We start from the raw sequence: 20,843 nt of genomic DNA on the forward strand, positions 1-20,843 counted from the left end.
TCTCATTAAGACCAAATATCCTCATCATGGCACACGATCTCCTTTCTCCCTTCCTTTACAATTTTCTTTCCCTTTTTATTTCAAAAAATACAACAATAGAAGAACATAAAAGGAAACCGAATTTAATGGTGAAGATCATGACACAATAAGAGAGATCAAACCCTAGCCATACGATTTCAAAAAAAGGAAACCACATCAAAGACTTTAAGCAACACAATATTCTCAATCAATTCACGTGAGATGCCAAAAACTTGAATAACTTGGTATATTGAAAAGAAACTCATCAAAGCAATATTCAGAAAACCAAGATTCGGTCAAGACAATTCCCCCATATTTCCTTTTCCTTTTTTTTTTTTTATAAATTTTCTTCTTTTTTTTTAAAATTTAATAGAATAAAACTAAACAACAAATACAACTTGAATTATGGGCACGTGACAAACAATCTGAACAATCAATGAGAGAATCATGTGTGTATGAGAACCTTAAAATAAAAAACCTTGTGAAGATGAAGTCTTGAGCAATACCTGAACACAAATCAAGCACAATCCAGTTACTAAGCATATTTCAAAATGAATCAAACACTATGTGAACATTTATTATAAATTTTTCTTTTTATTTTTTTTTTAAAATTCGGTGAATCACAACTTCAAGCATATGTGTGTGAGAGTGTAGCAAGGGAACATTGCCCAATTTGACAGAAAGTCTCTTTCAAAATTTTGTACCCTATGAAGACGCTCTCACACTTACCCTAGTGGTAGCCCTTTTCTATGGTAGTGTATCCTCTTCATAACTCCGAATTACAAAGTTCCAACTTACTCAAAGATGGCTTTCACACACTAGGAAGGTAGCTCTATTCATTCATAGGAGCTTGAAATTGTGAAACACTAAACACCACTGTCACATAAACCAATGCTTGATTCACAGAAATATACTACGAAGGGATTGCTATTTGATTTTACTCTAGGCATGCAAATCAGGAATTCATACAACAGAGGATAATTTATTCTAAGTCATACACACAGATTCTCAAAATGTTTGAACAGATTCTAAGCTCGTGCCAACAACCAAGAACTAATACTTTAAACAAGACAAACTCCCAAGGATTTTCTGAGGGAGTCAAACCTAACCGAATCCAAGGCCTTGGTGAAAATATCTGCAAGTTGTTTTTCAGTTTCAATATACTCAAGCACAAGAGTTTTATTCTCAACTAATTCTCTTATGAAATGGTGTCGAATATCAATGTGCTTAGTCCTAGAGTGTTGTACTGGATTTTTTGAAATGTTGATGGCACTTGTGTTATCACAAAAAACAGTTAAGGTGTCAAGATCAAACCCATAGTCTTTCAGCATTTGTTTCATCCATAAGAGTTTAGCACAACAACTACCAGCAGTTTTACAAAATTCATCATAGACCGAGTTCTCAAACTCCTTCCCATGATCGCTACGTATGCGCAAAATTTTTCCAATTGTGCAATCTTTTTCAACCTGCAACTTAGTACACAAGGTTTTAAACGCATCAAACGTATCTGATTTTTCCCTTAAGAATTCAACCCATGTGTATCTAGAAAAATCATCCACACACACAAATATATACCTCTTACCATTCAAGCTTTCAACTTGAATTGGACCCATTAGATCCATGTGAAGCAACTCTAGCACTTTCGAAGTATTAATGTCAGAGACACTTTTATGAGTGCTTTTTAGTTGCTTACCAAGTTGGCATTCTTTGCACTTGCCTTCAGTTTCCTTACCCAAACTAGGTAAGCCACGAACAATCCCTACATGAGACAACTTTTTCAACAGTTTAAAGTTTATATGCCCAAGTTTGGCATGCCACACATCAGTATTGTTACCTAAGGCAGAATAACACATGAAAGAGGGTAACATGGTATAACAATTGTCTCTAGACCTGTACCCTTCAAGAATTTTCTCACCATCTTGATTTACCACAACACAATTTTCTTTATCAAAGTTGACCGTGAAGCCTTGGTCACAAATTTGGCTAATGCTAAGGAGATTAGCCTTAAGTCCTTCAACAAGTAAAATTCCTTTAATTCTAGGTAACCCATCAAAATCAAGAGTACCTATTCCAAGAACATTACCTTCAATACCATTACCAAACGTGACTGATCCACAATGCATAGGTCTTATGTCAATGAGAATTGTCTTGTTACCTGTCATATGTCTAGAACAACCACTGTCAAAATACCATAAGTAAGACGAAGGAAGTCTATCATCACAAATTCCAGCAAAACATTTTGTCTTTTCAATCCAAACATTTTTTGATTTAGATCTTTTCACTTTCATGTTTTCTTTGAAATAATTCAATTTTTCAAAGTATTTGTTTTTAGCAAAATTCATGAGAGTGAAACATCTTGGTCTAATATGTCCCTTTCTCCCACAGAAGTGACATGTGGGAATAAACACAGTATTCTTACCTTTGTTCTTACGACCAGTGAACCTTTTTTTAGTAACAACAGGTTTGTTTTCTGTTGAGTCAGACACTATACCTGTGGGAGCAGAACTTTCAGGTGCCAATAACCCTGCAGAAATAAACACAGTTTTTTGCACTTTTTGAGAACTTGAGGCTCCAAGTCCTATGTGCCCTTGTTGACCTGCATTCTGAATTTCCTCAAAAACAGTAGATCCAGGGTTAAGCATTCTAACATTCTTATTGAGATTCTCAAGATCTTTTGTCAATTTGCTTATTTCATTAATTTTCGAATTAATATCATTTTCAAGCAATTCATTTTGATCAACAAGTATTTTAATCTCAGCAGAAATTTCTTTGTTCTTACTAACCAATGATCGATTCTCAGAACACAATTTCTCCCATGATTCATACAATTTTTTGTATGCTTCTCCTAGAGACTCATCATTTAGATCGGATTCATCACTATCCGAGCTTTCACCTTTGGTACAATTGTTTAGGCACACAATTTTGGCCTCTCTCAATGTTGACTCAGAAACACTGGTTGTGAATGCAACGTTCTCTTTTTCCTCTTCACTGTTATCCGAGTCTTCGTCATTCCATGTAACGATCATACCTTTCTTGTTCTTTTTTAGAGTGTTTGCACATTCAGCCTGGATGTGCCCAAAGCCTTCACATTCCCTGCACTGAATACCCTTTTTGTTAGAGAAAGAGAGTTTAGAGTAAGAGAAATTACCTCTAGGAGCCTTTCCAATGGTTTGCCTATTCCCAATCTTTTTCATGTATTTTTGAAAAATTTTTGAGAGCAAAGGCATTTCATTATCACCGTCTCCCTCATCAGGAGTCTCCATCTCCGTGCTTTTGAAAGCAATCGTTTTTTCTTTTTCTTTTGATGGGTTAGGTTTGTCCTTTTGACGAATCTTTTGGTTAAGCTCAAAAGTTCGTAGTGATCCCATAAACTCTTCCACCTTCATGTTGCTGAAATCTTTTGCCTCTTCCATTGCTGTGAGCTTCACATTAAACCTGTCAGGTAGAACTCTAACAATTTTCCTAACAAGTACAGAATCATCAAGTTTCTCACCCAAGGCAAAATATTCATTAGCAATATCAGAAAGTCTTTCATAGAATTCAGTTAAAGTCTCAGAATCAGACATTCTGAGATCATCAAACCTAGTTTGAAGCATAATGAATCGAGATCTCTTGACATCAGCTGTTCCTTCAAATTGAGTTTGAAGGATTGTCCAGGCTTCTTTAGCAGAGGTGCAAGTGGAAACAAGCTTTATAAAACTTTCTCCAACACCATTGAATATGGCGTGAAGAGCTTTATTATTATAGCTAGATAATTTTTCTTCTTCTGTGTCCCAAACAAGTTCAGATTTTACAATTGTGCTTCCATCTTCACCTTTTTCAGTAGGAGGTGACCATCCAGACAAAATTGCTCTCCATGCTTTCTCATCTTGAGCTTTTATGAAGGCTTTCATCCTAACTTTCCAATATGGATAGTTTGAGTCATTTAGCAATGGAGGTCGAGACACCGAACTACCTTCTGCAAAGAAAGACATTTCACACAAAACAAATCAAACGGAAAATAACCACAAGATCTCACTAAGAGTTTAGTGAACCGCTCTGATACCAATTGAAATTCTCTTATTTGGATTAAATTAATTGGTTAATTCAAATAATTAATCCAAGGATGTATGTAAAAACACGTTTTAACAGATTGTGGAAATGCTTAAACAGATGTATGATATGTGTAAACAGAATTACTTAATCAGAAACGAAAAAATAAAGGACACACGAATTTTTACGTGGTATCAACAACCTTTGCAGATTGTTACTAATCCACGGGGCCACGCCCAGAGAATGAAGTTTATTAGATAAGAATTATTCAAATTACAATCACCAATTGACTTATACAATCTTAAAGACTCCCTCTTTAAATTGTCGCAATCCCAGCAATTTGACACTTCCTAATAACACTTCCAAATGACTCAGAAACTTGAACTCCCTTCAACTTCTGGTCCGTGCACTAATCATCCCGAAGAGTGACTCACACTACAAGCTTCTCCCGAAGCTCTTAAACAAGGTGTCCTTGGGAGTTTTACCTGCAAAACAGTTAACAAAACATATGCAAGAAAAACAGAAAACAAAACACAAAGAGCTCTAGAACAAAAGCTCTCTGCACATGAAAACGGCACTTCAACAAAATATGAAATCAATCTCTGAAGTGATAACCTAATCGTCTAGGTCAGAAGCTTTTATAGAGAAACAAAAGCAAAAATAAAGAATATTCACCATTGATTACTTGATGCACAAAATAATTCTAAATAAGGTAAATATCCACCTGTTTAGACAGAACCGGATTCTGCTGGAACCAAAAATACCCAGACTTTCCTAACCGAGACAAAAAGAATAAATGACAAGAATATCTCCAAGATAATTCCAGATTTATTCTATATACGGAAAGAGACATTACAGCAGAGAATAATACACAATAAACAGAATTTAATCAATAAATACAATATTAATTTTGACTAAAACCAAAAATGCCAATAAACTAAAAATAGAAACAGATTCCTCAAAATCGGGATTTTACATAGAAGAAGCTAGCTTCACAGTTTTTTAAAAAGCTAAAAACTAAAGCAAAAGCTCAGTCAACCAGACTCGAAGTATTTCAACCCTAGTTATTAGTTATTAGTTAAATTTCTTAAAAAAATGGAACTTGCAAATATTATTGCCAACTTAATGCTTTACCAAAAAACTTGCATAACTTTGTGACTAAATTAAACGTAGTAAATACATACATTTATTTTCCCATAGTATTTAATGTCATGGCTGAATAAGTGGCTATATTATTGAGTAAATGCTAGCTGGTTTAAACTTGAAATATCATACAGTTCATACCCATTGACAAAAACACTTATTTTTACATTGAAGGATTGCCCAAAAAAACCCTTATACAAGAAATTAGAAATCTCAACAATCTTAATTTTGAATTGAACTAAAAATATATATATCACAATATATAGTGCCAACTACCACTACACAAAAGCCAAAAGCCAAAAGTAGTTTAGTTTTAATTGCTCTTCAACAATTCTACCTATCACTATAATCTTTAAGCACCATTGACCTATCTATCATCTAATAAATGGTCTACTACTATAGTTGTGTTAGAATTCAATTCATGTCCTCGGACCCATGAACTATGGCATCATTTTCTCGTGAGATTCAATTCAATTCAATCAATGGTATGATTTTAACTTCACATTCACCAAAGTGTGACACATCACACATTTCTTTTATAATAGTGTTGCGTGAATATTAGGGTCATTTTCTTTATAGATTATTATGTTTAGTATATAGTTTTCATGTGCAACTTTATTTCTAATACACTAAATCACGACATAATAGAACCTAACAGACTTTACACAAAATCGAATAAAAAAATTTGTGGTTAAATGCCACAAAGTTAGTCGAAAAATTCGTAAGTACACGAGTCGTTATCCCAAATAGATATTAAAGGTGGAGAAACGTAGAAGTTTAACATTGGTTTTGAGCGAGAAAGATCATTTATGAATAGAATTGAAGTTTCTACTTGAAACTAATTAGGTTTAAATAGAGTAATCATTTTCATATAAAGGGTATAGTTTCCATGTGGAACTTTATGTCTAATAGTTTCAAGCATTTAAAGATTTGTATTTAGTGCCACCACTAGCCCTCCAAAGCTCTCTTTTATTGATCAAATATTGAATAGAGATTGAGTGTTGTATGATAAACTATTTTACAAGAAAAGAAGAGTTAAAGTCTCACAGAAAGAGTAATAATATGTGCACCAAAAATATACACTCAAACATTAAACACAGTGATGTAGCAGTTTGACCTAGCCAATCACATTTATCAAAACTGGGATCCACTGTTAAAAAAAAAAAGCAGTGACACATCACTGTGTGTAATGTTTGAGTGCACATTTCATTACGCTCCATCACCATGCATAATAACAATCACAGTAAACACCAACAGTCGGCACTATCTCAAATCTGAAAGTTAAAGAGTAAAAATTATGATTCCAAAGCTTGGCATTTTCTCTTGATACAAGCCACAGAAGATAAAGGTGGCTTGTTGTGAAGATGTTGACATTTCATAAATTTCCCGTGAAGCACACAACTGTCCACAAAAGAAAAAATAATGCCACTAAACAAGTCACCATATTCTAAAAGCTTGTCTCTCCAAAACTAAGCAATCACTCACTCTTGCACATGTTCTCTTAGGCCCACTCCAAAAAAAATATATGAATATATTTAAGCTTCTCTCAATTCATAGAGAACAAACAAAATCTGAAAGTACCAATGCAAATTGAGGAAATGGGCATTTCATAATACAAAAAAACAGGGTACAGAGTGCCAAAAGAACCAAAGAAAAAAGGAAAAAAATCTACACAAATACCATCTAGTTGGTAGCTAGACTAAAAAAACTAGAATGACTATGCAATGAAATGAATACAACACAACAAAGAAATAAATGCAATGAAGAGAGAAATGGGCAATGCTCCTCCAAGTTTGGTGGAAGAGGATTGATCTGATATTTCAGAAGAATCAACGGCCAGAGGCATTCCGTCGCTTGTGAGAGGACATCGGCGAGGATAATCAGAGCCGTCCGAGCTCATCATGATCGCCCTCAAGACGGCTGAAACCGTGTGCATATAGGCCGTCCGATTCTTGGCAAGGAGCCATGTTAGACCCATTAGTTCACAGTCCTTGTTGTGCATTTTGGTGGTCCTGTCATCTGATTTTTTGCTTGTATTCAAAGCCTTGTTGTTGTTGTTGAGCTGCATAATATTTGTTTGACCACACCCAAGTTAGAGATCAAACCAAATAATAATGGGAAAAGTTATGAGGAAACTTATGGCAAAAGCACTTGTTTGGTACTTAGAGGTTTAATGAGCTATTACTTAATTAAATTGGTGGAACATCAAGATCAAAACATGTCTCATAAGCACTTCAAGCAAAGCCTCAACCAACCACCAAAAGTAGCCAAACATTTCCTAGTTAGTGAACAAAAGAATATTTTGTAACTAAAACTTTCTCTTAGAAACTTGTAATGTGACATGTTACAAGTTTTGTAGGTCTTTTGAACCAAAAAAGTGTCAAGATAGAGTTGGTAAATAAAGAATGAAACAAAACTGTGGTAATTGCAAATTTATCAGACTGAAATCTTTTGGACTTTAGCCATTATTGAAAGAACAATTTTTTTTTTAATTTTTTTTGGCTAGAACATTATGAAAATGACTAGTGAGCAAGGAAAAAGACACTGAAGTCTTATCTTGAAATCAGGAAATATGAAATGAAACGATTATATTTTGGCCTATTGATGAATTCATTGCCCCCCACTCACCATTTGGTGAATGACACTGTGACAGAACCAAAAACCAGAAAGGCACTAATTAATCTTAGTTAAATTATCATCATTAATCTTTTGTTAAAAAATAAAATCTTTGTTTATACATAAACACACTCACTTCATAAGAGCGTTACTCAATTAAGGCTCCAATTGCTATTCCTAACTTTTTCACTTTGGATAAAAAAAAATAAGAACAAACTTTCCCAATTGACATAGAATGAAAGAAGAAGAAGAAGAAAATACCCAGAACAAACCCTAACCAAAGTTGTAATCTTTTTCATTATTTTCCACTACCCATTAAAGAAAAAGTTGAAATAAATGAATTTAAACAAATTTTGAGAAGAAAAACAAGTGTTTTAGTTACTGACCAACTGAAGAGTGTTCAAGCATTTTGAGCAGCCACCAAGACCAGGAAAGGCACTGACATCAGTGCTACTGCTCAAGCAATCTCTTTCCAATCTCCTCACTCTCTTATCTCCTCTCACCTTTCCCTCTTGGCTCACCGAAAACGCCTCCGGACAGCTCAACGGATGCAATCTGATTCCACAGTAGCAGTAAACGACGTCGCACGTCTCGTTCGGTCCGGCCAGCTCGATCCCTCTCCCTCTCAGCGCCTTATCAACCTCTCCAACGCAGGTCTCCGAGTCATCAGGCAGCATCGGCATGTCGAACGACGTCGTGTTCACTCCTCGACCCGCTGCCGCAGCTACCTCCGGATTAGCTTTCACTGCCCGGTTGCTGCCGAGCGCAGTGGCCGAGTATGCAGCGTAGAGCCACGAAGCGAGAACCGGGCAGCACCGTCCTCGTTTCAGCTGCCCGCCGGAACCGCCGCAAGCTGTTTTGATCCCGTGGTAGAATTGCTCCGGTAGGTTTAGACGGCATCCGGTGACGTCCGACTGCTCCGGGAAGGCTGGGATTGTTACCGGCGGAGATGGGTCGGTGACGAATGGCTGGACCGCTGTTGGGTCGGGCCCGGAATGAGCCGAGTTGGCCTGGAGGAGGAGATGGAGAGTGAGGAGGAATGTGAGGAGAGAGGACATTGGGAGAGAAAGGGAATGGGAATGGGAATGGGATTCAGGTGAATGAGTGTTGGGAAGGACTAGACAAGGGAATGAGTGATAAATTGAGTAAAGGGGTTGAGTTGGGTTGGATTGTGAGTATAGTTGTATTGGGGGGAAATGTAAAAGGAAAAGAAAAGAAAAGAAAAGAAAGGAAAAGAAAGTATAAGAGCAAAAGAGTGGTGGGGATGAGTCTATATATATATATATGTATATAAACTCTTTCTCTATCTTTAGTTTGGCTTTATTTGAGAGTTTGGGTCTCGATTAGATCACAAAGTGGATGAAGGTCCTCCAAATAGCTATTACTTATTAGAGTGGGGATTAGTATATGCTAAATAGTATCATGACCAAATCATTTCTAAGTTTTGCTTTACGAGGCATATATGTATAGACAATGAAGCTACACCTTGTGTATATATGTGTGTAGTCATATATTTCATTTAGTTGTTGTGAAGAACAAAATGGGATATAAGTACAATTTTTACTTTGTATGTATATGTATATGTGTATGTATGTGTGTACTTTTATAGGTGATTACTTTCTTTTGCGAAAGAAATGAAAAAGAACACCTTTTCTTCTTTTCAGGACCCAATGAGATAAAATTTTAGGACTAGTTTGGCCTTGGGACTAATACATTGGATTACACAATTATGTCAAGCTTTAGGTTTGTCCTTTTGGAGAACTTGGACAAAATTGTCCAATTCTCTAAAATAGTTTGTTAGACTAGCTTTTTTTTTTGCTAACAACTAAATAAACAAAAGCTTAAAAAAAAATGAGATTGGAACACAGATTTTTACGTGGTTCAGATAATTGATTAACCATAGTTCACGAGTCACTGGTATCAGGATGCTTAGGAACTTGCACAGCTCAAATTCTCTTCGTTTTTAGGCAGCGTATAGGTTCTCTCCGAAAATAGAAATCAGAACATTTAAAATGTGTGTCCTAGTTCTACTTATAATTTGCTGGGCAATTAAGCTCATTAATTGAGCTGATTACAATTATTCTCTTTTAATGGAGATTTGTTACATAATAAATACACATTCTATGCTTAAATGCACTGGTGGGCCCAAAGTGAGGAATATCAGCCCATCATTTTGTAGGGAGAAACGTCTTTGACACTGCCATGGCGGTTGTTGCACGTATTTCCATGTCAGGCAGTGTCGTGAGACATCCATTTTGTCGTTTGTACAGAATGGACACCGCAATCCATGTGACAGTAGGTGTCAAAAAGTTGCCTATGGTCCAGGGTCATTGTGCTTGCACTTGGCTACCGTTCTCTTGGGTCGAAGGAAGGTCCTCGCAGACTCGGAGGATGTGATAAGGAAGGAGATAGTTTTTTTAGCGAGACTTGGAGCACCATTCTGTAAGAGGGTCCTCGAGAAGTGATGCTTCTATGAAGATGTACTCCTCCGATGGTGGTGAACTACGATGAAGAATGGGCTTACCTCCCGTAGAGGCCAAAATGGGCTCCGGAAGACTTTACCAGCTTACGTGGAATCTTAATCCTCCTTAATGTGCACTACGTGTCACTCAGATAAAACACGGACAACATAGTCATATTACTCTTTTTTTACTTTAAAAATAGTTTCCCTAATAATTCACTAGTAGTTTTTTTTGTCATATAATAGATATTATATATGAATTTTAATCAGATATAAAAATATTTTTTATAATTTAAAAATATCAATTTTGTTAGTATTGTATCTATTATATTAAAGACATCTAATGTATTATATTCTTGTTAGATTGAATTTTAAGTAATGACAACTCTAGTTTAATTGTTTTCTTGGAGTTTGGATAAAATTATAGTCTTTCTTTATAAATCCCAAAACGGATCGAAAAATTATCTAATGTAATTTAGAAAGTAGAATAAGGTGTATAATAATAAGTGGATACTTTTATAAATAGTATGATGATCTCATATACTTTCTATGTTGGATTCTATTCTCTATCAACAATATTTAGTTATGAAATTTAATAAGTTAACTCACATTTTCATAGTTTTCTTTTAGAAAACATAATTTATTATATCATTGATGAAATAATTAATTTTTTTAATCTAATTCAATATTTTCAAATCCATCACATAAAAAAAAACTTATAAAGTATAATTTATAATTTTTCAAACTTATTTGATAATGTGTCAGGTAGGGATGAAAATTTTCCCCACCTGTGGTGACCCACTCCTAATAGGACGGGGATTCTCAGCCTAAACAGGGAACGGGGCGGGGACGGGGACCATTTTCAAACCCCGAATGTTAAATGGGGTGGGGACAGAGATAACACTCCCCGCCTCGAAAGGACCCCATTTAATTTTTTTTTATTTTATAATATTTTTTATTTATTTTGTAATATTTTTTATTTATTTTACATGTTTCTTTATGTAATTTTGTAGCATAATAGTAAGATGTTAAATATTTTCAATTTTATTTTAAACATATTTAATATTTTGAGTGACTAATATAGTGTAATATATATTAATTTTAGATAATCTACTTTTGTTTATTTTATTTTTAAATAAATTTGAACCCACAGGATTCCCTGCCTCACCTCCGACGGAAATGGGGTTGGGAGGAGAACCCCTAGCCAATTACCAGCCTCGTTTCCATCCCTGGTGTCAAGAATCAACTTATCACTTTGGCACTTTATAATATTATGTGTATTTGATTTCCAAAATGTCACAGTTGGTCATTAATGAGATATGGACTTGTTAGGTAGAGCTTGCTTTCTTTTAATTTAGTTTGCTAAAATTTAAGGACTGAGATATTGTTACTTATTAATTAGTTGAAGGAATTAAATTCTCTATATTTTGTTTGGCCAAAGTTTTAAATTTCTCTTTAATCCTATACAAATATATAGTGAAACGTGTATGTTTGGGCATTAATTTCCCTATTTTTTTCTTTGTAATTAATTTAAGCGGTTCCTTTATTTTCATCTATTGACAAACTATTTAAATATATATAATTTTCCCTATTGAATTTATGATGAGCAATAAATTAAATATAATTTAAAATTTGGTAACTAAATATCTAATTGTAAATTAAAAATGTATGATGAGCAATAAGAAAATTAGGAATTAATAATGAAAAATATTGAAAACTTATTATTTAATTTAATCTTAATTCAAATACATATTGCAACTTGTTCACTTTTAAAATTAAATTGCAACCATAAGCCACAATCAAAAGTTTTTTTTTAATAGAATGCTGTCTAAACATTATTATGTTTTTAATTTTCTTTTTACTTACTGTTATATGGTAAAACAGTTAGCTCAAACATAAAAGTTCAATAAATTTTGCAATAAATTTTGGTATGATATGGTTTGAAGAGCTAAGAATATGCAGTGAGTTCATGCAGATTTTGTTCAAATATTGAATGCAATAACATTCATCACATTAAATAAATAAATAATATGCAATTCAAATATTGTGTATCACTTTATATATATATATATATATATCACGCATAAGAGGTGTGTGAAAATAAATGAAGTAATTACTGTAATAACATACTAATGCTTTAAAGGATATATCGAGAATCACGTGTGACATTTGAAATGGCATTTAAATATGGTTCTCATTAATAATAAATAATATAGGTTTTTTTTTTCTTTCTCAGGAAGTATTTAGGGCGAATTTTTTTTTTATAGGACTGTGTGCATTGTAGTTGGTTAGAACATCTTGTAAATTTTTAGAAAATTTCGAATAATTTATAGTGCTGAAAACTAGGTTCAAAACAAATTGTTGCACGCGTGACTAATTTTTTTATGCGCGTGGGAACGTAACATGTTTGAATATTATTTTCAGCACTGTAAATTATTCAAAATTTTCTAAAAACTTACAGGAAGCTGTAAATAACTACAATGTACACGGTCATAAAAAATAAATTCACCGAAATTACTTCCCGAGCCAAAAATACTAAGGCGGTGCACCGATGTACCCCTTTTAGGGAGGTGCACTCCATAATTTGCCAATAATATATGAGCTTCTCCAGTGCACTCCCTTGTTGTTTTTGACTCGGTAAGTATTTTTGGCAAATTTCTTTTTTATAGTTGCGTGTATTATAGTTATTTAGAGTATTCTGCAAATTTTCAGAAAATTCTGAATAATTTACAGTGCCGAAAACAATATTCAAATAATTTGTTGTACGCGTGACTATTTTTTTATGCGCGTGGAAAGTAACATGTTTCAACCTTATTTTCAACACTGTAAATTATTCAGAATTTTATGAAATTTTGCAGGATACTCTAAATAATTACAATATACAGAGTCATAAAAAAACACACTTAACGGTTGTAATAGACGACTGCAACAAAACACGAACGAAAGATATTTTCACTTAAAAAAAATAACTTAAATATTTAAGTATTATAAATAGAATAATTTAAGTACTTTCGCCTAAATATTACTTAAAAATATATGGTCTCAAATCTCAATATTAAATTGTCTTCACACAATTCCTAAATATCAAGGAACATGCCATAAATAATAAATTGATCATATCCATTCATATCTTACTATCCTATCACGTGAAATCTAAATTTGAACTTTATATAAATTCCATTTTGATGTAGAAAAAAAAAATACAAAGCACGATGGGCAATATAACCAAATAAAAGTATTTTCTTTTGCTTCTTATGATCAAAGTTGTATTTTTTTTCCTCTTGTACTAATTACTATTTTTTTTTCCTCTTGTACTAATTACTGAGCAGGCAAAATTCTAGAAAAATCAAAACTGGACATGTAATTTTACATAATATATAACATAATCATTGTCCCACAGGTTGCATTATTGAAAATTGGTATTGTAGCTAGATTTTATAGAAGAAACAAATAATTTATTTTTTAATACAATAATTACTATTTTGGACCCACTTTTTTACTATGTATTTTTTAGACTAGTGTTTTCATAATTGATTTAAAATAGTCTTTGAATCTGATTTCAATGAAAATATACACATTTTATAAATTGATAACCTCATAAATAAAGTTCAAAAACACAAATATTTGTTTTCTTGAGGAATAGACTTTATTAATTTCAGATTGTAATTTAACTTATTGTCTAGTCAATGAGCATGCAAAGATGCATCGAAAAATTAGATAATAAAATATTGAAAGTCCTCAAACTTGATCACATCTAAAATTCTCTGAAAAAATGAGATTTTAACCTGAAAATCAAATAAAATTTATAAGTTATCAATATATAATTTATAGAAATATGTATATATATATATATTAGGCAAGTTACTGACTATACCAGCTAGATGTTAGAAAACTTGATTAAAAGAACAAATGTTTTTCTTTGAAATGTCAGTAAGATACTAGTACCATCATCCATACCAACAAGAATAATAAACTTCTTCTAAAAATAGCTAAAAATGAACAAAATCAGCCTAAAAAGGCACAAGAAAAACAAATAAAAAATAATTTTGGTACCTAAATAGAATTTTGTAAGATATAATTGATAGATAAAAATTTTCAATATTTTTATTTTTTCTTCATAATATACTTTATCATAAGGGGAGCACTGTCGTGAGTAACCTAGATTGCACGATCACCACGCTCACAAAACCAAGTATGTAAACAGGTACAAACTAAGCCTACAAACAGGCACAAAACAACTTACAAACAGACACAAAAAACCTACAAATAGGTATAAACAATCTACAAGCGGGCACAAAAATAAACCCACACAAGTATATGATATGCTAAAAATGGCCCAAACCCCTCCAATAAAAACTCTACACAATCCCACAAGGATCTTAACCGTGCAAACTTAAACTTATTTTTGCTCTTTTTCATTTTTGTATTTTTAAACAAATACAAATATTTTGACTAAAATTGAGTTCACATAATTAATTTGAAACATTTATAAAGTAAGTGATCCAAAAATATAATTTTCCTAATAAAAAAATCTAAACAAATATTTAACAAAAATAGAAAGTCTAAAATAATATTGTCTCTTCTATAAGGATATGGGAACCTATGTGAATCCCATTCATGAATGAGTGGTAGTAATCTATTCCAACATGATAAGGAGGGATTGGAAATAGGGATTATACATTTTTAGACCATGTATTTTGTCTCATTATTTATTTGAATCTTGTATTTTGACAAATTACTTTTTGGACCTTATGTTTTGTAAAATAGTTAAAATAGAACCTTAAACTCAATTTTGATAAAGAAAAAATTGAATATAACAACACAGTTTTTAACCAGAATGATTTTATTTTTGTTCTGAATTATTAGTTTGGTAAATTATTTATGATTTTAGTTGAGAAAATATTGACCAAAATCAGGTTTAGGGTTCAATTTTAACAATTTTACAAAACATAGAATTCAAAAAATAATTTGTCAAAACACAGGATCCAAACAATTAATGAGAAATCCCTTTGAAATATGATCAATATCATAGTTTATAACAGTCAACTACACTCACTAAGAAGAAGAAGAAGTTTATTTAGTGATATAAAATGTAATTAATAATAATAATAATAATTGAACTGTTAGTCATCATGTTACAAAATCCCAAATTCCCATCAAATTCCACAATGGGAATGAACCTATATTTCTGAGCTCTCAAGGTCAGAGTTTGCCAAATTCCTCTATTAAGTTCTTATATTTTAAATGGTTTATTTAATAAATAATTTACACAATAATCTTCTAGAGTCCCACACCTCAGCTTTTAGAGATTCTAATCTTGAGAAGCAGGGTTCCCACTAAGAATTTTATTAATAATTTATGGCTACTTTGGAGAGATCAAAGTGATTAATTTTATGACTTTGGATTGTACAAAAATATGTGACACAGTCCTCAAAACCACTTTAGTTATATTAGTCACTTTTTTTTTTTTCTCTTCTTTTGAATACAAGGGATTTTACAAAAGATACAAAAAGACAAAGGAATTTTTTACTTTTTACTTTTTGAAAGTGCAAGTCTTGCAAAATACAGTACAATCATAGAGTTTTGGTTTATTTGTTTGTGGATTTTACATCAAATGAATATGTTTTCTTTTGCATATGAAGTGACAAAAGGCTCTTACCCATATTCCATTGTAGGTTTACTTTCCAAGAGAATCTATCTTCTGTTACTTTTATTTTTGTAGAGAATTATTTTATTAGGGTTATACCCTATTAGGTCTTCTATATGATTGAATATTAATTTAGATTATCATTTTCTAACAATTATAAACTGATCTTTCTGATTTATAAATTGGTAAAACAAATGGTATATTGATGGCATAATTACTTAAGTTCATGCTTCTGTTGTACTTAAATACCTAATTTATTTTTTTGACGGCATAAATACTTAAAGTTTATTTTTTGTTGCAACCGTTACTTTTTTCCGTTGATAGGCAAATACCAAACTTAATAATTAGGAATATTGGCAGCATAAATACATAAGTTTATATAATTATTGCACTTAAATACCAAACTTTTAATATTTGTGCATAAACAATAAATATTTTCTTTTTTAAAACTAAACATTTTTTTTTACTTATACTACAAAAATTAAAAATTAAGTACTTAATTGTAACAATTATATAAACTTAGGTATTTATGCCATCATATTCATATTTAAAAAGTTTGGTATTTTCCACTTAGGTATTTAAGTGTAACAAAAGTATAAACTTGAGTATTTATACTGCCAATATCCAAAAAAAAAATATATCCTAAACTTAAATTTTAACAATAATAAACTTAAAAATGGTTTAGAATTTCGTTTGTTTTAGCGAACTAAACTATCACAAAAAGAAAAAGAAAATGAAAAAAAAAAATTCAAACTATTAAGTTGAAAAATATTATATTTTACTAATTTACCGAAAAAAATATTGATGGAATTAAGTTAGGACTAATTCAAATCATAATTTTATTTTATATTGGATCAAAGCAACTCATTTTCACCCCCAAAAAATGATAAGCAGGCTTAGCTAAACTCAAGTTAAGTCTAATTTAGAGATTAGAGCAGATTCAATGAATTGATTCAGGCTCAATTAATTGCTAATGATTGGACTTACTAAAATTGGAAAGAGAAAAAAAAATCCAATTATTCTTTTAGCTCAAAGATATTATGATAATATCAAATATTTATTGGATTATAGAAACATGATTACTTCATAACAAATTTAAGAAAATGACAACACACAATTCATGTACAGTCATGTTTCCACTTATTTATAAAGAATGGCAGCTTCTTATAGGGATATTATTTTTGCTTTTACCATATGATCGGTTTCTATTTTCGATACTAAAAAAATTAGTAACTTAATTTTTTTTATGACAGCTTACGTCATAGTTATAATAGTTATCTTATCAAATTTTTGAATAATTTATAGTGTCGAAATCAAAATTCAAATAATTTGTAGTTTCCATCGTATAAAAAAAATCAGATACGTGTGCAACTGAGTGTTTGAGCTCTGATTTCGGCACAGTAAATTATTTGAAATTTTCCAAAAATTGGCAAGATATCTATTATAGGTATGAGAATTGCTAAGGGGCATCACTGGTGTCCAACACCACGAGGAAGTAGCATACCGCTATTGGTACAATCTAATATCAGGTCTCACACATTTAAATTTAATAGATATTATAGGGTATCACTAGTCAATCATAAGGTGTCACCTCAAGTAGTGTTGGACACATTAATGTGCCAAATATCAATACTTTATAAGTATAATGTACGACATCATATAAAAAAATTAGATTATAATTTCTCAAAATGTTAAAAATTGAAAATAAGGAAGTAGCATACTGTTATTTGTACAATCTAATATCGGATCTCACACATTTGAATTTAATAGATATTTTAAGGTATCGCTAACCAATCATAAAATGTTGCTTCATGTAAGATTGGACACATTAAATTGTCAAATACCAATACTTGATAGGTATAATGTACGACAACATATAAAAAAAAAATAGGATTATAATTTGTGAAAATGTTAAAAATAGAAAATAACTTTATGGAATTGATACCCCCAACCTAACAAAAATTCCTATAAGAAAGGATGTATATGTCAATGAATAAATTAAATAGAATAGGTTAAAGTTTGATGAGTCCAATGAAAAAAGAAGAAGGAATATACTTGTTTTATAAAGGGTATGCATGGTAAGGTAAAACATAAAAGCAAAATGCAGCAGTGGTCGAAGTTCGAGGTGTGGAGTGATGATGGACTCGCACGCCTTCCACCCAAAGCTGCTGCTGCAACCAAACCAAACCAACCTTCTCTTTTTCCCTTTAGCAAAACAAAATACCCTTATTAATTAATTAGTCCTTTTTCTATGATTCACCAAAAAAACAAATAAATAAATAAAGAGTTTATACATTTTCCAACTATGTATTTTGTCTCATTATTTGTTTGGACTCTGTGTTTTGATAAATTACTTTTTGGATCCTATGTTTTGTAAAATAGTTAAAATAAAACTATAAACTCAATTTTGATGAATAAAAAATTGAATATAACAACACAGTTTTTAAGCAGAATGATTTTATTTTTGTTCTGAATTGTTAGTTTGATAAATTATTTGTGATTTTAGTTGAGAAAACATTGACCAAAATCGGATTTATGGTTCTATTTTAACCATTTTACAAAACATAAGATCCAAAAAGTAATTTGTCAAAACACAGGGTCCAAACAGGTAATGGGACAAAACACAGGGTCCAAAAAAGTATAAACCCATAAATAAATAATAGGCATTTCTCTCACTAAGTATTTATGTTTGGGGAATTCTCTAGTGCACCCTGAAAAAGAGGCACACCGGTGTATTCTCTGGTGTTTTTGGCGAATATATTTTTCATGACCATGTACATTGTAGTTATTTAAAGCATCCTGTAAATTTTCAGAAAATTCCGAATAATTTACAGTACCGAAAACTAGGTACAGGTAGTTGCATGCGTGACTAATTTTTTTATACACATAGGAGATAATATGTTTGAACTTTATTTTCGGCACTGTAAATTATTCAAAATTTTCTGAAAATTTGCAAGATGCTCTAAATATCTACAATGTATACGATCATAAAAAAGAAGTTCGCCGAAAATACTTCCCTAGCCAAAAACACCAGGAGTGCACCGGTGTGCTCCTTTGAACTTCAATTTTTTTTAATTGGGTGGGTTACGAGTTGAAAAGTACCAACTCAATTATAGGTTTGAGTTTGTCAAAAATCCACCCAACCTGCCCAAACTGACCAATAAACACCCCTAAATTAAGAGAAACCCATAGCGAAACTATAAAATAGACAACAAATATAACCCGACTCGTACAAATACAATATAATATTGTATATTTTAGTCTCAAAATGGAGGTGAGGTGAAAATGAGTTGCTTTGATCCATCTAAGGGTGATGGGAAATTAGGTATATCAATATGTCATATTGCATCTAAATTAGAAAATAGAGTGAATTATAATACTCATTAGCAACAAACTTTCGCTGATGTTTAGGAGATGGATTTGGAGAAAGATGGATAAACCAACAGTTTGGTAAATTTTTGGGTACTTGAGTATTTGTAAACAAAGTCAGTCAAATAGTAATAATCTTGGTCCACTACTCTTTTAAAAAGAGACCCATGGCCACCAAAGGTCAGTTTAAACAAATCATGATTAAAGAATATTAAGATATATATTAATCAAAATATTGATTATGCCAATAAGCAATGTTGGAAAACGACACTTGGATTTGTCAGTAGAAACAATTTACTTTGATTCCATTTTTTTATTAAAGGTTCTACTGTCCATGTCATAGTAGTTTTGTTAGGATAGAAATTCTACTAATAGCCATGTGTATAAGGGGTTAACTTCACAATTACTTTTATTTTCTTTTAATTAAATGGCGACTTATACCCCTAATTTTCAAGTAATGATTTATATACTTTTTTAATCGTGAACCATTATTATTTGTAGGTTTACTAGTAAGTTATTTATTAGTAAGCCAAACCGAAGTGATATAATTATGTTAGTGAGAATCGAATCCCGTCTTTTCTTTGGCAAAGAGAAACTTTACCATTCAACGTGGTTAAACTCTACTGCAGTGATGATACTATAGAGAAGGTTATGTGGAAAAATAGCTCGACTTCAGAATGATAAAAATGTAACCTCTCATAAATTGTAAAAATAAAATTCTGGCTACACCGCTAGTCGTTTGGGCTCACAGGTGGTTCTATCGCGACCTACTCTTCAATGCGGTCATTTTAATATGTGGGAAGCATAAGTTGTTTCATCATCGTCGGAAAAGATGACCGGAATCAAAAATAACTTTTTAGTTTCTTTATATTTTGTTAACTAAAAAGTTTCTTTTCTACTTTATTGTATTTAAAAAATAAGTATGTAGTTGCTTTCTAATTTGGTTAAACAATTTTTTTTATTATAATAAGATATTAACTTCTAAATTTCTTTTTTGTTTGATTAATAAAAGAAACATTATTATTTACATGTAAATTACATTAGTAGTGACTAAAAAGTGAATTAAAACTTTTTATTAAAAAAATTGCTATGTAGTATATTAAAAATAACTTTGGATGATAAGCAATTTGTTATATGTTATTATAACTTATTAGTTCCTAAAACAAATTTGAAGGTATCGTAAAAATATCTTAAGTAATAGGACATTATAACATAAACTAAAAAAAACTAATTATTATTTAAAAAAAAATTCAACAAATAAATTTTAGAGGTAACCAAAATGCATATGAAATAGTATGCTCTAAAAATAAACATTTTTGTGAAAAAGTAACAAATTGGTAACTTATTGCCATTATAAGTAACCAAAACGTTACTATTAGAAAAATAGGAAATTTGAGATTTCAAAAATGTTTCCAATCAATTCATATTCAAAGTCAAGTAGAATACTCAAAAATTTCACATTTCATTTATTTTTATTGAATTAGTAATCATGGTGATGCAGTTTAATATTAAAAGATTATATATAAAATCACTAAAAAAAATAATGGTATATGTTGG

The 20,843-nt window shown here is 31.5% G+C and overlaps 1 protein-coding gene across 1 annotated transcript; it reads right to left on the bottom strand.

Moving 5' to 3' along the window:
• Nucleotides 1-6,707: 6,707 nt before the first annotated feature.
• LOC133831631 (uncharacterized GPI-anchored protein At4g28100) lies at nucleotides 6,708-9,245 on the bottom strand. Its single transcript, XM_062262000.1, has 2 exons — nucleotides 8,196-9,245; nucleotides 6,708-7,255 (listed from the first exon to the last, which is right to left on the bottom strand). The coding sequence occupies exons 1-2, from the start codon at nucleotides 8,865-8,867 to the stop codon at nucleotides 6,911-6,913; spliced, it is 1,017 nt and encodes a 338-aa protein (XP_062117984.1). The 5' UTR covers nucleotides 8,868-9,245; the 3' UTR covers nucleotides 6,708-6,910.
• Nucleotides 9,246-20,843: the final 11,598 nt, after the last annotated feature.

Source organism: Humulus lupulus, chromosome 4 (genome assembly GCF_963169125.1).
Source record: "Humulus lupulus chromosome 4, drHumLupu1.1, whole genome shotgun sequence".
NCBI lineage: Eukaryota > Viridiplantae > Streptophyta > Magnoliopsida > Rosales > Cannabaceae > Humulus > Humulus lupulus.